The sequence below is a fragment of the Phyllostomus discolor genome, chromosome 4, assembly GCF_004126475.2.
Source record: "Phyllostomus discolor isolate MPI-MPIP mPhyDis1 chromosome 4, mPhyDis1.pri.v3, whole genome shotgun sequence".
Lineage (NCBI taxonomy): Eukaryota > Metazoa > Chordata > Mammalia > Chiroptera > Phyllostomidae > Phyllostomus > Phyllostomus discolor.
Genome location: NC_040906.2, coordinates 100,885,957 through 100,900,169, shown reverse-complemented (window position 1 = coordinate 100,900,169; position 14,213 = coordinate 100,885,957). Strand labels below are relative to the sequence as shown.

The following is a 14,213-nucleotide window of genomic DNA, read 5'->3' as shown; positions in this document are numbered from 1 at the left end:
AGGCCTAGGATGGTTGCACCTGTACTGAACATGTACAGATTTTTCTTGTCATTTTTCTCTAAAAAGTATAGCATAACAACTATTTGCATAGCATTTACATTGTATTAGGTATTATAAGTAATCTAGAAATGATTTAAAGTATATGAAAAAATACAGAAAGGTTATATGCAAATACTATGCAATTTTCTATAAGGAATTTGATTATCCACGTGCTTTGCTATCCCAGAAAGGTCTTGGACCCAGTCCCCCATGGATACCGAGAAATGGCTGTATTATTTCTTAATGGGGTGGTAATTGAATGGGAAGGTTTATTTTGTGAAAATTCATAGAGCTCTACTTATAATGATTTGTTTATCTTTTGGTTACACTCCTTAAGAAAAAAAACATTTATATGAAGATCTAAAGAATCACAAATTCATAGGAAATTAGTTATAAGTATGTAAAAAGTTATATTCCTTTTTGCCACTAGAAAAAAAATCTACAATCCCGAACAAGTTGTTTAGAAATAAAATAAAACGGACTTCCCAGAGAGGATGCAGTGACAGTAGCTTTTGTTATGCCTCTAAGCTGAGTTATTACAACTAAATTATATGTCTTTGAATGTTTTGGTAGAGTGCTCACTTTGGCAGCACATGTACTAAAATTGGAGCTGTAGGTAAGATTAGCATGGCTCCTGTGCAAGGACAATGCACAAATCTGTGAAGCATTCCATATTTAAAAAAGAAAATGTTTCAGTAGAGAAATGTAAAAAGGGAAGCAATCTGCATAACTTTCCATATTTTTCAGGCTATAAGATGCACCTTTCCCCGCCAGATTTGGGAGGAATAATGGTTGTTAATGCTGCTGTTGAGTTCTGTTTACATTTACATTGGCGAAAAATTATGTTACTTATGTTATTAAATATTTTATCACATTTTTTGCTTCAAAATTTTTTTCCCTATTTTCCTCCTCTAAAATCTAGGTGCATCTTAGGGTCTGAAAAATATGGTAGTTCTAAAAGGCAATATGGTATAGGTGAAAGCAAACTGAATTTGAAACAAATTGTGTATCAGAGACCAAGGGAAAATAATCCTGCTTAACGTGTATCAAGCACTTATTATATGCTAAGCAATGAGGTAGGAAATTTATATTTATTTTATTTCATATCAATACAATAATCTCATGAGGTAGTTACCATTGTTATACCCATTTGACAGGTTATAAAACTGAGACTTGGGAAGGTTAAATAATTTCCTCATGTTCCCACAGATAGTAAATGGCAGGGCAGCATTTGACCTCAGGCCTGAAGATGGCAGGGCAGCATTTGACCTCAGACCTGACTGACTCTTAACCCCTTATATTCATCAGTGGGTGAAGCTGGGCCAGTAGGCACATCCCTGCATGTCTTAGAGTCCTCTGTGAAATGGGAGTCTGGCCAGATTTGCCTTTGGGTGGCAAACTGTGGTTGTGTCCATTGTTTAGATTGGAAAGGGAAGGCTAAGTCAACCAAAGAGAAAATCTTTTCCAAACCTAAACTCAGAAGAAATGGCAGCCTCAGTGCCAAGAATCTTCATTCTGGTAGTGTTCACCACTTGCCTAATCAGAAGAACCCGCAAAAACAACCTTTTTTAACAAATATACATTCATGGATCCCCTGGAAATATACTGATCACAGACTGCAGAGCAGGGACCTGGGAAAACTGCTATTATTGACTTTCCCCCAGATGACAGTGATTTTTCTGTTCTTATGATCAATAAAGGGTTTGAAAAAATAAATTGCGGATTTCAAAAAATTTAGGCAAGCTTCTCAGAGAGACTATTTCTGTCTTGACTCAGGCCATGTAGAAAATATAAATCAGTATTCAACAAATGCTTTTCTGCACGGATCTATCATAGGATGTAGTCAGGATCTAAGTTATTTGCTTTCTGGTGATTTAATACAGAAAAAAATGGAAAATCTAAAGGGTAATTTGCATCTGATAGATAAATTTGTCCTGGGAATCTAATGCACAGCATAGTGATTATAGTCAATGTTACCTTACTATAAACTTCAAAGGGACTGAGAGACAGATCGTAATTGTTCTCACCACAAAAAAGAAGTGATGGTATGTGACCTGAAAGATGTGTTAGAGAATGCTAAGGTGATAATCACATTATAATATATAAACATATCAAACCAACACAGTGTACACCTTAAACTTACAAAATGTTACAATATTGTTAATTAGCTCAGTTATAAAAGAGAATTAGCATGTCTTTTAGAGTCTTTTAAATACATCTTAAACAAGTTTTTTTTTTTAAAGAAGATGCTATACTCCAACCAGTTCACCATTTAACTTTCCAACAACAATGTTTAGTATAACCAAATGTTTGTGGTTAAAGTCAGATTCGTATTCTTTCAAGGCACTAAAGAAGGAGGGACATTTCCAGTCTGTATTGAAAGTTTAAATGACAGGATGATTTAGCAAAGATATGAAAAGTAGGTTCTGCGATATTTTTTCGAGAAAAATACTTGAGAATTTCTACTTGAAGTACTTGATTAAGAAGACAGTTTTTTGAAATTGCAAACACAAATGATGTGATTTTTATGCTAAAGCTGATGTTATCTAATGTACTATTTCAGGAGTTCAAGAGTTCAGGTCCTAAGAATAATATTAGATATGCAAGCATGTTGAGAAAATCCGAAAGACAAAATATGAAAAAATGTGCCTGCTTCATAATTAGACAGCTATCTCCAGCCCAGTCAATCCTGGGAACCATGCTTAGAAACAGCATTTGTGACATTTGCCAAGCCAATCTAGTACAGAACATTCTAGAAGTGCATAGAATATCTTGAATAACCATTAAAAGCAAGTTTCAATACATTTAGAGTAGCAATACCTTGTATTTAAAAACAATGAAATGCAAAACAGAATGGACAACAGGTATAGGAAGATTGCATCTCATGAATGATTTTGACAGCTGTCAAGAAAAATGATTCAAGTTTCAAAAGATTTTAACAAGTCTGAGGGATATCCTTTCAAAATGATCAAGATCAGAATATGTGTGAACACAAATGTGTGGGAGAGGAATCTCTTAAGAAGAAAAACAACATTTTTCTTAGAGATGGTGATAGGGCAAGAACAAAAAAGAAAAATTGCCTCTCCTCTGAGCTCTGCTCAGCTCAATTAGTACAATGTCACAACTTGAGAGCAGCACGCTTGAGTTGGCAGACAAGCATAAAAGATACAAATGGAAGAACACTAGCCCTTAGGAGCCACTCCATGCCACCTCTGAGATGTGGGGATAGTATACTGGGGCCTTGGGATAATAATTACTGTGCTGGGAAATGGTAAAATGTTTTAGGAGTATGTGCCCCATTACATTATCTTAACCCTAAGAATAAATCACTCTGCATCCCTAAATTCTATGACATGATATTTCGTACTTAAAGAAAAGGTAGAACAAGTCTCTACCCCTACCCATGCAGGAACAGGACACCTGAATGTACTTAATCATCGATAAGCTTGGGCTGCCTTCCATATTAATGCTCAAGAAGAAGACTTCTTGCTCCATTACAGTCTGGGGCTCCTGCCAACTACTAACTCCAAAGTGATCAGGTCTATGCCAGGAATGATTTGGATTAAGTTAGTGTAAATGTGAGTCTGCCTAGTTGAAAAGAGGATGCCAAAATTGGTTAAATTGAATTAAACCTTAAGTGTTGCCACATTTTCCTGGGTAAATACACATTCAGGCAGAATGACAGTTATCCTATTTCTATATCCTAACATGCTGCTAATAATTAATGAAGCAGTACTAAAATGAGTAAAAACTATCTCTCTATAGAAACTCTTTCTCATCCAGAAGTCTCCTTCTAAGAAAGAAATGCCCATGCTAAAATATACCTGTATGTATTTGAGGGGAAAAGAAGATATTCTTTAAAACATTATTACCCTGCTATGAAAAATAAAATGCAATGAAAAATAAAATGCATCATATTCATCATTTCCAAATTTAGGCCACTCTTCTCTGGGGAGAAGATACACCTTTAAAATAACAATTGTTTCTAGCGTTCGTACATATTTAATTTGTATCCTTTCAGTCTGTTGCAAGCATAATAAAAAGCCTTTCAAAAGTGCATTTACATAGATACCATGCAGTTTTAAAAGCACAGGTAACAAATCTCAGTCTAAGATTTTTATTCATACTCTGTGAAAACAAGATTTGCAACATATAAACACAATATAATTTTTTGGAACTGGCTTGTCTTTCATTGTGTGAAGGACTCATAAAGGGAAATGTTAAGTCCAATGAAACTTTAATGTCCCCATATTTAATCTTCTATTAAGCAAACTCCAAAAGAAAAAAATCATAAAAATATATAGTACAAGTGCACTTAAATCCACCCAACATATTATAGACTGTAACAAATTAAAATGTATTATATCTCTTATTATGCACAGTAGTGTCAAAGGTATCAGTCAACTGATCTGATACTCCATTCAACTATTTAGAAGTTTTCCACTTAGGAGCTCTGGGTAAACTGCATGTTGGAGCTATTTAGCATCACAAATATACTTAGCAGAAAGCTACTCAAGTATTGCTGTCATTTTGGCACTTCTAGAGAAAGAGCTATTACGTTGATAGGTTTTGGTTTAAAAGGAAGGCTTTTTATGAGATATCGTAAATATTGATTTCACTCACAGATTCACAACAGTTTATGAGCTGTGTGTACATTACATAATACCAACCTTTCCATTTATATCACTGAGTTAGATTTCAATGGGTATCCAAACACCCAGGATTTTTCAGTCAAGTCTTGAAAGACTCCGGGCAATAATAATTTGGAGGTTCTTTTTCTTTCCTCTAGAAGAGCTCATGTTTTTGAGAATTCAAATGAAAAATCACAGCATAAGAGACCAGAGTTCTAATATATTTTGTCTTTCTATGGAACTATCTACCCACAAATCAGAGAGAAGGCTTCTTTTCAAATAAAGCATCCAATGAATAGGCTTGAATGCGTTATAAAAGGAGGAAGACAGCCCTTGCCCTCAAAAAGACCTACAGAAAAATAAAGAGGAGAATGAATAGGCATATGCAGGTATACTAACATTTACATAGGCATATGCATAATAGGCAATACATACATGTGAGATAGTTTAATTTTTTTTTATAAACAGCATGTTTGGCTCAATCTGACCTATATTGAATTTTCCTCATGCACAGATACTGAAGATATATGTCTCTTTTACTGATTAATTTGGTTATATATTTTTAAGGTCTTTATTAGGTGAATGGATGATAGAGTATTAATATGGTCCAAGAATAGGAAACTATATCTGAACATAAAAACCAATTGGAAAGAAGACAAATATCCTAAAGCCAGAAGTAAAATTGAACTTTACAAAAGAGCCTCAAGTGGGTGCACCTCTAACTAGACCATATTTCCAGCTTGGAAAAACAAATAGCGGCCTCTCCTAAAGAAGAATCACCATTAATAAGAGAAGCTTGGGGATATTTCCTAAATAATGAAAATTCCTGACAACCTCATTTATTTTCAAATGAATTAAAAAATGTGGATAACTTCTATAAAATTCTATGTAAACATAACACACAGGGGTTTCTCCCATGGCAAGAGCAAATATTCAATGGAGTTACCACAGATAGCTTCCTGCAAATACACTAATAGCATGTATGTACTTGCTTTAGAAAAAATTGCTCTAAGGAGGGTGTTTTTTTTTTTTTTAAATCTAGGACTTTTCACACTAGTATTTTCCCATGCCATTCACAGATTTACAAGTGAGAGGGAGTGCTTCTTACTTATTGCTGTAATCATAAAACATAAAGTATGGACTGGGGTGAAGTTTTTGATTCAAGTTTAACTAAGCCATATACATACTGGATATCTGAAACCTCTTTTCATTAGAATATAGGCCATACTAAATTCAATTCCTGGGTCATTAAATCTCAGGATTCATTTCTGAGCACCACAACAAACAATTGTCTTTGGAATCCTATACTGCCTCTCTTGAACTTAAGAGAAACATCTGCAGAAAGGCCCACCTGAACTTAATTTAAATTTACGGAATTTATCTAAATTATTATTGAACTTGGGGTTTTTTTATATGTACTACTTCTTAAGGTTATAAGCTTTATATGTCAGTGACATGTTTAGAACAAGTTTCCTTTAAGTCAAAACAGGCTTACAAGTATATTTATCTTATTCACACTTTCTAATTTGATAGACACATTTCTGTACCTTTACCTTCGCATACTGAAAATAGTGTCTTAAAGTCTATGCTCAAATAAAGTTCTTTTATTCCTTAAGAATAAAGAAAGATATAAGAATTCCATACACTATTTATAGTTATAAATTTTTAGTAATTACTTTCCATTTTAAAAGCTTAGAAAATGCCTATGGGGGGTCAAATATTTTTCACATTGAGTATTTACCTGAAAGCCTTCTGACCAAAAACCTGTATTATTCCTTTCTTTGAAGTAAGGCTAATCTGAGAAAGATTATTTCTGCTCTGATTAACTCTCTCCTATTTTCATTAATCAAATCTTTTCATTAATTTTCATTAACATTCCCTTCATCAAGCTACTATACTTGTGGAGCTTTTCTGCAAACTTTATGCTGATTTTATGATCCTCTGCCTTGTCTTTCCCAATAGGTTTACATCTGCTTTGAGGGGAAAACTGGGTCCTTATTTTACTACATAACTTCAAAATAAAAGACACATCACACTCTGGCCTGTCTTAGAACTTAAGTATTTTTGAATGATAAGTTTTTGTTGTCAATGAGCTATGTGTCATTTGTTAAAACAGGGAAAAATAGGTAGAGATGTTGGTCTTGAACTGACAAATGATACCTAAACCCAGATAGAACTAGATATGCTATTCAAACTAATTAAAAACAGATGCATGAATGTCTCTCCCAATAAATAACCCATACAGAAAGTCTAACCAAAATGGAGTTAACAGGACAGAAATTAATATACTAGAATTAGTAATAGAAGCCTATGTAACTATTCTAGTAAAGCAGTGTTGGAGAATAAAGACTCTACATGCCCATAGAAGACACACTGCACCTCTCTATGAATAAAGCACTTTTTTTTAGAATAAAGGATTTAAACTATCATTTTCTTGTTCTCCACCTATTCAACTAGATTAAAAATATATATATTGGCCTTAGTCTAATTACCAGTATGCAATTGTGGGAGAAAAATTAGTTCTTTATTACAATTCTAACTAAATCTTAGAGGCTCTGCTGTATGGGTAAAGTCAGCTGAAATACTCAAATCAACTTTAATTGCTTAGGATGGCACTTTAACTAGACATGTCTATGGAAGGGTATCTTTCAGGTTTCCATTTCTGAAAACAGCTTTGACTCTTTGGGAAACAGGTAGAGAAATAGTTCAGAAGAGACACAAAGAGCTGTGGAAACACTGGCAAGAATGAAACCCCCCCAGAAAATTAGAATAATGACTTAGGTGAAAGAAAAATAGGAAACCATTTTTTGGAGTGTATGATGAGACCAGTAATTATATTGATGGACATAAGTAATTGACATTCCCCCAGCATTAGTACATTTATATGAGCATGTGTGTGTGTGTGTGTGTGTGTATACACACATCACTTTTATAGTAGTACCAATAATCAGATTATACTTCAAGATGATTTAAAATCAATTGGATCAATTTTTGTGATCCAATTATTGTGAACACTATTACTGCTAATAATACCAAGTTGAACTCAACATTACATAGGAGTGGCCAAGACTTCTACTACTAATTGTATTATGTTAATTTCTGCTCACTGAACTCCTCTCCTGAATTTGTGAGAACTTTTCACGAGCTGCTTGTAACAAGATAATGGCTTCAATTTTAATAGGAAATAAATAATAAAGGGGGTAATTTTTTTAGCTTTTTATTTGCTGCTTCATGCACTTTACCTGATTCTTGAGATCCAGTTTTGGACATGGGCGACCTCCATTGTAAGGTTTTTCTTTCAGCCATTTGGATCTAATTCTCACTCCAATCCCACAAGATGAACTGCAAGACCCCCAGCTGGACCAGTCGCTTAACTTGCAATCAAATGGGCAGGGGATGACACATTCTTCTTGAATATAACCTGAAAAGGAGAAGTTGAAGAGAAGGGAAAGAAAGTCTGATCAAAATGTAATGATCAAATTCACTTGGAGCTCAGAGTGCTCAACAATACTGCCACAGGGGCTCTGGGAGTTTTCTACTCAAATAGACAAAAGTTCTCAGAGATAGATACATGTGTTACATCTGCAGTCCAAATTTGTGACATCTGTTTATTTCATAGACAATTCTAGTATGGAACAAGCAGGGAAAAGTGCACAGTTAGCTCTGCTTTCTGATAAGAAGAAATAAGGCAGTTCAGGGCTAATGATACTATCTCCCCTCACTGGAGATTCTGCCCCACCATTCCTAAAATTTGGTCTGGAGACAGGGAATATAATAGAGTCAATCTTTCTTGGTGTCTGTGATCTTTGAGGCTTTCACTATAAAAACTCTTGATTCTCACTTCCAGGTACTGTGACTTGGAGTGGAGTGGGGAGAAGGACACGATGCACATCACCAATTAGCAAGAATGGGACATTATTGAAAGAAGAAAACAGAGGCATAGTGAAAGGCAGTCTAATGAGATATTGGACTGGAATCAAGAGATTAGGGTTGAAATACAGATACAATGTTCTGACTTTACTTGGCCCTCAGATCAGTTCTTGCTATCATCTTTCTCTAGACAATCTCACTATTTAACTATCTCCTCAAATGATCACTATCAAATATATATTTCCAATTCTGATCCCTCTACTGAGTTCTAGACCACCTACTCATCCTTTCTAACTGGATGCCCAATTATCCCCAAATTCAGCATATCTAAAACTAAGGCCACCAATTTCCTCCTAAAACATTCTCACTCTCTTGTATTAGTCATTTTAATTAACTGCAACATATTTGATTGCTATACACTATAATATATACATGCCTGTATGCTCTCTTCCCCTTGAATTTGTACAGAAGCTGTGAATATAATGGGCTGGCATGCTCACGATTAAGGTCTGGTGTGCAGCAAAGGGGAGGGGAGCTCACAGATATAATTCGCGTGCCAAATTAGTTGATTTTGAGTTAATCAGAAGGGAGGCTATCTTGAGTGGGCCTGATAATCAGGTGAAGAACCTTAAAATAGTGACTAGGCTGTTTTTGTGGAGATAGATTCTCTAGCTGGCCTTGAAAAAGCAAGAACTGCCATTCTATGACATGCCTCTGGAGCACCCTATAGCAGGGGATGGAGGGCATCCTCTGGGACCTACGGGCAGTCTCTGGCTATCAGCCAGCAAGAAAACAGGGCCTCAGCCCTAGAAGTGCATGAAGATGAATTCTGCCAGTAATTCCAAAGGAGCTTGGAAGGGAAGCTCTCCTCAATCTAGCCTCTGCTGAGACCTTAGCCCACACATTGATTACAGCCTGGTGAGAGCCTTAAGTGAAACGGAGAATCTGGAGAAGCCAAACCTGTACTCCTGATCCTTGGGAACTGAGATAATGAATGTTTGAGCAAAGTCTGTGGTAATTGGTGATGGAGCAACTGAAAACTAATGGATTATCCAAAATAAAAAATCTCTCAGTCATCTTAGATCTTTCTCCATTATTTTATACAAATATATTAACAGGTGTAATAAGTTCTTAGGTTAAATATGTCCCCTCCTCTACAATTCTTTTGTCAGTCGTTGGTTCCAGATATTTACTGTTTCTGGTCTGGAATACTGCAATGTTCTCTTCACCAGTCTCCCTTTTTCCTAATCATTCTCTTTTAATATTGCTCAGTCACTCTGAATAAAAAGTTACTCTTCTAAAACTATACCAACTAAAGTGAAGAAATTAAAAAGAAAGATAAAAATACATGATTTATGCAACTTCTTTTAAAATCTTTGCTGATGCTTCATTGCCTTGAAAATAAAGTGCCACCCACTTTGCAAAAACTTAAGATTCTTTTCAAGAGACTCTAAGCAAGGGTTTTTAGCTTGACTGTAAAATATATTTCCATTGTTCAGGATACACTACAGACCAATTTGACCAGAATCTCAGAAGATGGATCTAGGCATTAGCAGTGTTCAAAGATCCCCAGGGGAGTCTAATGTGCACTCTAGGCTGAGAACCACATCCCTAACTTGTTTGTTCCTGTCCTCTCCTCTCGCCTTTCTTGAAATCTGGCCAAATAGACTACTCCAACTTTTCCAGCAAAAGGTGTGCCTTTCATCATGCAAAGCTTCTCTTTCTCTGGCCAGTTCTGCCTTCCTGGTTCATTACTTCAACCACTCTCTTGACAATATAATTGACCACCTGGCCCCATTGTCCCTCTGCCATGCCAGTGTGGCAAAAGTCCAGACCTAGATCATCCAACCATTTCCTACTCTGAGCTTAACACTGAATTACCAAGCCGAGATGAAAATAAAATGCTAACATGCACTGGTGACCACACTATGTAGTCTTTTTCTTCAACAAAGTTCTCATACTGTCTCGTGATTCTTCTTCATTTTCTTCTCACTTCTATTTCTCATTACAGCTCTTTCAAAACTTTTCCACATGTCTTCAAACTTTTAAGAACTCACCTCTTCTCTGTACCACCCAAATTGAAAGAAATGAAAAAGAACTTCTTTAATTTAATTTCCTATAATTATATCTGTATATAGTGCCATATATTTATCATCTCTCTTCATATCATAATGGAAAATGGCAGCCACTTTTCTATTAAAGGCACATTGCACCACTTGATCCCTTCCTAGACATTTTCAGGACCTCGTGTCCTTTATTTCCCCTCCCTCTATGTGTGTGTGTTTGTATACACACACACACATTATATGTGAAAAATAATTTTAGACTTCTATTTCTCTTAGATTAATATTAGAATGACTTTATATTTTCCAAATAACTCATTGACAAGAGAAAGTACTGTGAACATCTAAGAATCATCAGGAAGGATCTTCCTGGTGTTGAAAAAACACTGCTCCACTTGAAGTTGTTAAAAGACTAATTCTGTATTGTTTAATATAATTGTAATTCTATGGAGTGTTGATGAGTATTTCAGTACTGACTACATAATAAAGCTAAATATAGCATTAAATAGAGGCTATAGGCATTACTTAATTTTACAGAGAAACTGAGTCACAAAATTATTCCATTTGTTACTGAATGGAAAGAGCAGTCCTAGTAATTAAGTGGAATTAACTCTCACAGCATGCATACTTCAAATATGAAATTCCAGGAGACCTCATATAAATAACTTTTAAATATATGAGTAACTATATAGATTCTATGTTGAAACATGTTTTGTATTAGATGCCTTTTAATTCAATGAGATTTCATTTTTACCTATATTTGCATATTGAAGGAATTTAATTAGAGAACCTCTAAAGCACTGTTTTATTTTTTTCTCTTGATAAGAAATAAACCCAGAGGATCTCCATGAAAGTCAAGGTCATAAATTCAATGAGCATAAAATAGTGTTGAAATTCAACAGGACTAAGCAACAGTGACATTTATTTTCCAGGAAAGTTATATTTATGCTAGAATATACCCCAAAGGAAAGCCCACAGTGAAAACTACTAATAACTGCATATTCTTATCCCTATCTCATAATTGAAAGGATTAGTTTTACCCATGTACTCAATACTTACAATTTTTGGCAACAGAATATGATCAAATGTGGCTACATATAAGGTTAACCTGCAAATTGAGAATTCAAATTCCTGACTATGGGAACTTCGGTGTAATATTCTCAAAACTCATTTACATAAAATATATCTTAGAACAGCTTCTCTGGCAACATTCATAAATCTAAATTCAATTGCTATGAAAGAAGCAGATTTTCTACAAAAAATATACATTACAATTAATATGCAGAACACATTGCTTGGACCATCATATTGTTTAACCTGGGGTGTTTTCATGTTCTATTTTAGTTACCTTTATGTATGTGAAGTTAGGTGTAAAGTATTTATTACAGAATTATCAATAAAGTATATACCCAACATTGTGATTTTATATAATAAACATAGTAGGTACTCAAAAAGTATCTGTTGCTATTATGAATAAAGGTGAACTAAAAAAAATCTATGATTAGTGTCTCTACATTATAACTGGAGGACTTTATTTAATGACATACCCATGCAGGCTGAAGCCCAGAGTTCTGGAATGACTTTTCCATCTATGTTGCTAACCCTCCAAATATGGCTCTTTAGGTTAGTGTAATGGACATAGGTAAAAATACAGCTCTATGTACAAGGCAAAGTTACTGATAATATTCCCAGAATATTACCTCCTGTGCATTTTTCTCCCTCCATCATTCAAGTATAAACACGTTTCCTTCTACAGCAGCTTGTTTTGAAGCATTAGAAAGAAGAAAATATTGATAGTAATTAATAATCTAAAGAAATAACCTAGATTAATTTTACTTATATTTTCCACTGTGTGAAGTAATGGCAGACATCCTACAATACATTGCATGCTGTATTTATTGACACTTTGCTAGAATAATGAAGGCACACTGCCAAAAATAAGATAGGTAAAAGATGAATAAAATACTAATTGTCTCTTCCCCACTTCAAAATGAAGATGTGGGAGAAACTTGTAAGTTAATATAATGTAATGTTTTCATTTCTCAATGTTTAAAGATTACTCTTTTAATTCACACATTTTAGTACTACTACTTATGGCATAATGCATCACACTAAAAAGTATCTGATGACTAAAATCAGGGTAGTTTATACATTTGTTTAGAAGAGGTGGAAGATATGGGGGCAGATGTTTCTGAGATGGTTGCAAGAAAGACAACTTGAGAAATTAGATCAGTGCTTTGTCATTGTATCCAAGGGAAGACAGACAGTATTAGACATTTATTTAAAATCTCAACCTCTTAGTATGTGGAAATGTAGGTCCTTAATGAGGTTGCCAGCTTGCTTTGGTGAATTCATATTTTGGCCTGGGACTACTATCCATGAGTAGCAGTTACAATCTCTCACAGGTGGTTTCAACTTTGTTTAGGCTTCTGTGAAGTCTGAGAGGAGAGAGTTGGAAAGCACCTAACTTTTCACTATCTCTTCTTTTTAAAATTTTGAGTTCTTAAAAGAAATATTTTGAAAATATCATTTACTAGTAGAAAGCTATCTTTACTGCATGTATAAAACCTTCCCAGCATAGACTCTCCAATGTTAAACAGGATATGGTACTACAGATAACAAAGTACCTTATTTGGACCTAAAACCTAATCAGTCACCTGAAATACCACTGATTTAGAAGTTACACAAAATTCAAATAATTATATTGACAAAAAATATTTGCCTGTATTCCCTAAAACTCAAATACATTCTGAAGCATAATTATTCATTAAATTTTATTACATTTACCAGAAAAATAACATCATCTAAGTATAAACCACATTCATTAATAATCAAACATGTAATTTACTGTTGCATTTTATTTTAGATGTAATTCAAGGTCATCTAGGTCAATAGCTTTGTTTTATAGTCTGGTCAGAAATAGAAAGGGAACTCGAACCCAGACTTGACTATAATTACCCAGCTCACTATCAAGTAGGAAAAAAGTAGTTATTATGGCCCCAGAATGTTCTCTTGAGTGCTGAAGTGACAATGTAGAAAATCAGCCCCTGCTCTTAATGAAATTCGTGTCTTCTTAATGAGAAAAAAATGGTGTATGATCAACTACTTAAATTATATGATACAGAATACATATACAAATTTTATGACAATTTGAGGTGATATAAATGGATTCTGGCTTCAATTTTCTAAGTAATTCATGTGAAAATATTTACTGGCATATTTTGTGGTAAAAACAGGTGTTTGACTAATTGCTTGACCTGGTTCACTTGCTATAACTAAATTTATCACTGTAAATGTAATCAGTCAACCAAATCATATAAAGAAGTGATCTTTTAAATTGAATTGTCCAGGCAATTTCATCAAGATGGTATCCACAGTTGTTCATAGAGACAGTTTCAGCATTAACAACCTAGTGCCAGGTTTCCCCAGGCACACAAGAAACATGTTTTTCTCTTAGAAGCTATTGAGGATATTAGGGACAAATGGAACACTATACACAGAACAATCTGAACTGTATGTACTAAGTGGTTTCCATCATGACTGCAAATAAATGCTGTTAAAATTAAAGTGACTGAGTGCTTTAACCACATAATACACTTGGCATTTGAAA

At 34.5% G+C, this 14,213-nt stretch overlaps 1 protein-coding gene and 1 non-coding gene across 4 annotated transcripts in view; one reads left to right on the top strand and one right to left on the bottom strand.

Annotated features, from left to right (window-relative positions):
* Window positions 1-14,213, bottom strand: part of THSD7B (thrombospondin type 1 domain containing 7B) — a 903,223-nt gene that overhangs the window by 218,344 nt on the left and 670,666 nt on the right. For all 3 annotated transcript variants that reach the window (XM_036023677.1, XM_036023678.1, XM_028509548.2), the window contains exon 15: window positions 7,913-8,091. In XM_036023677.1, the coding sequence (XP_035879570.1) occupies window positions 7,913-8,091 (179 nt within the window). The remainder of the gene's footprint in view (window positions 1-7,912; window positions 8,092-14,213) is intronic.
* LOC114495807 lies at window positions 614-718 on the top strand. The gene has a single exon (XR_003684478.1). It is a non-coding gene; the product is annotated as a U6 spliceosomal RNA (small nuclear RNA).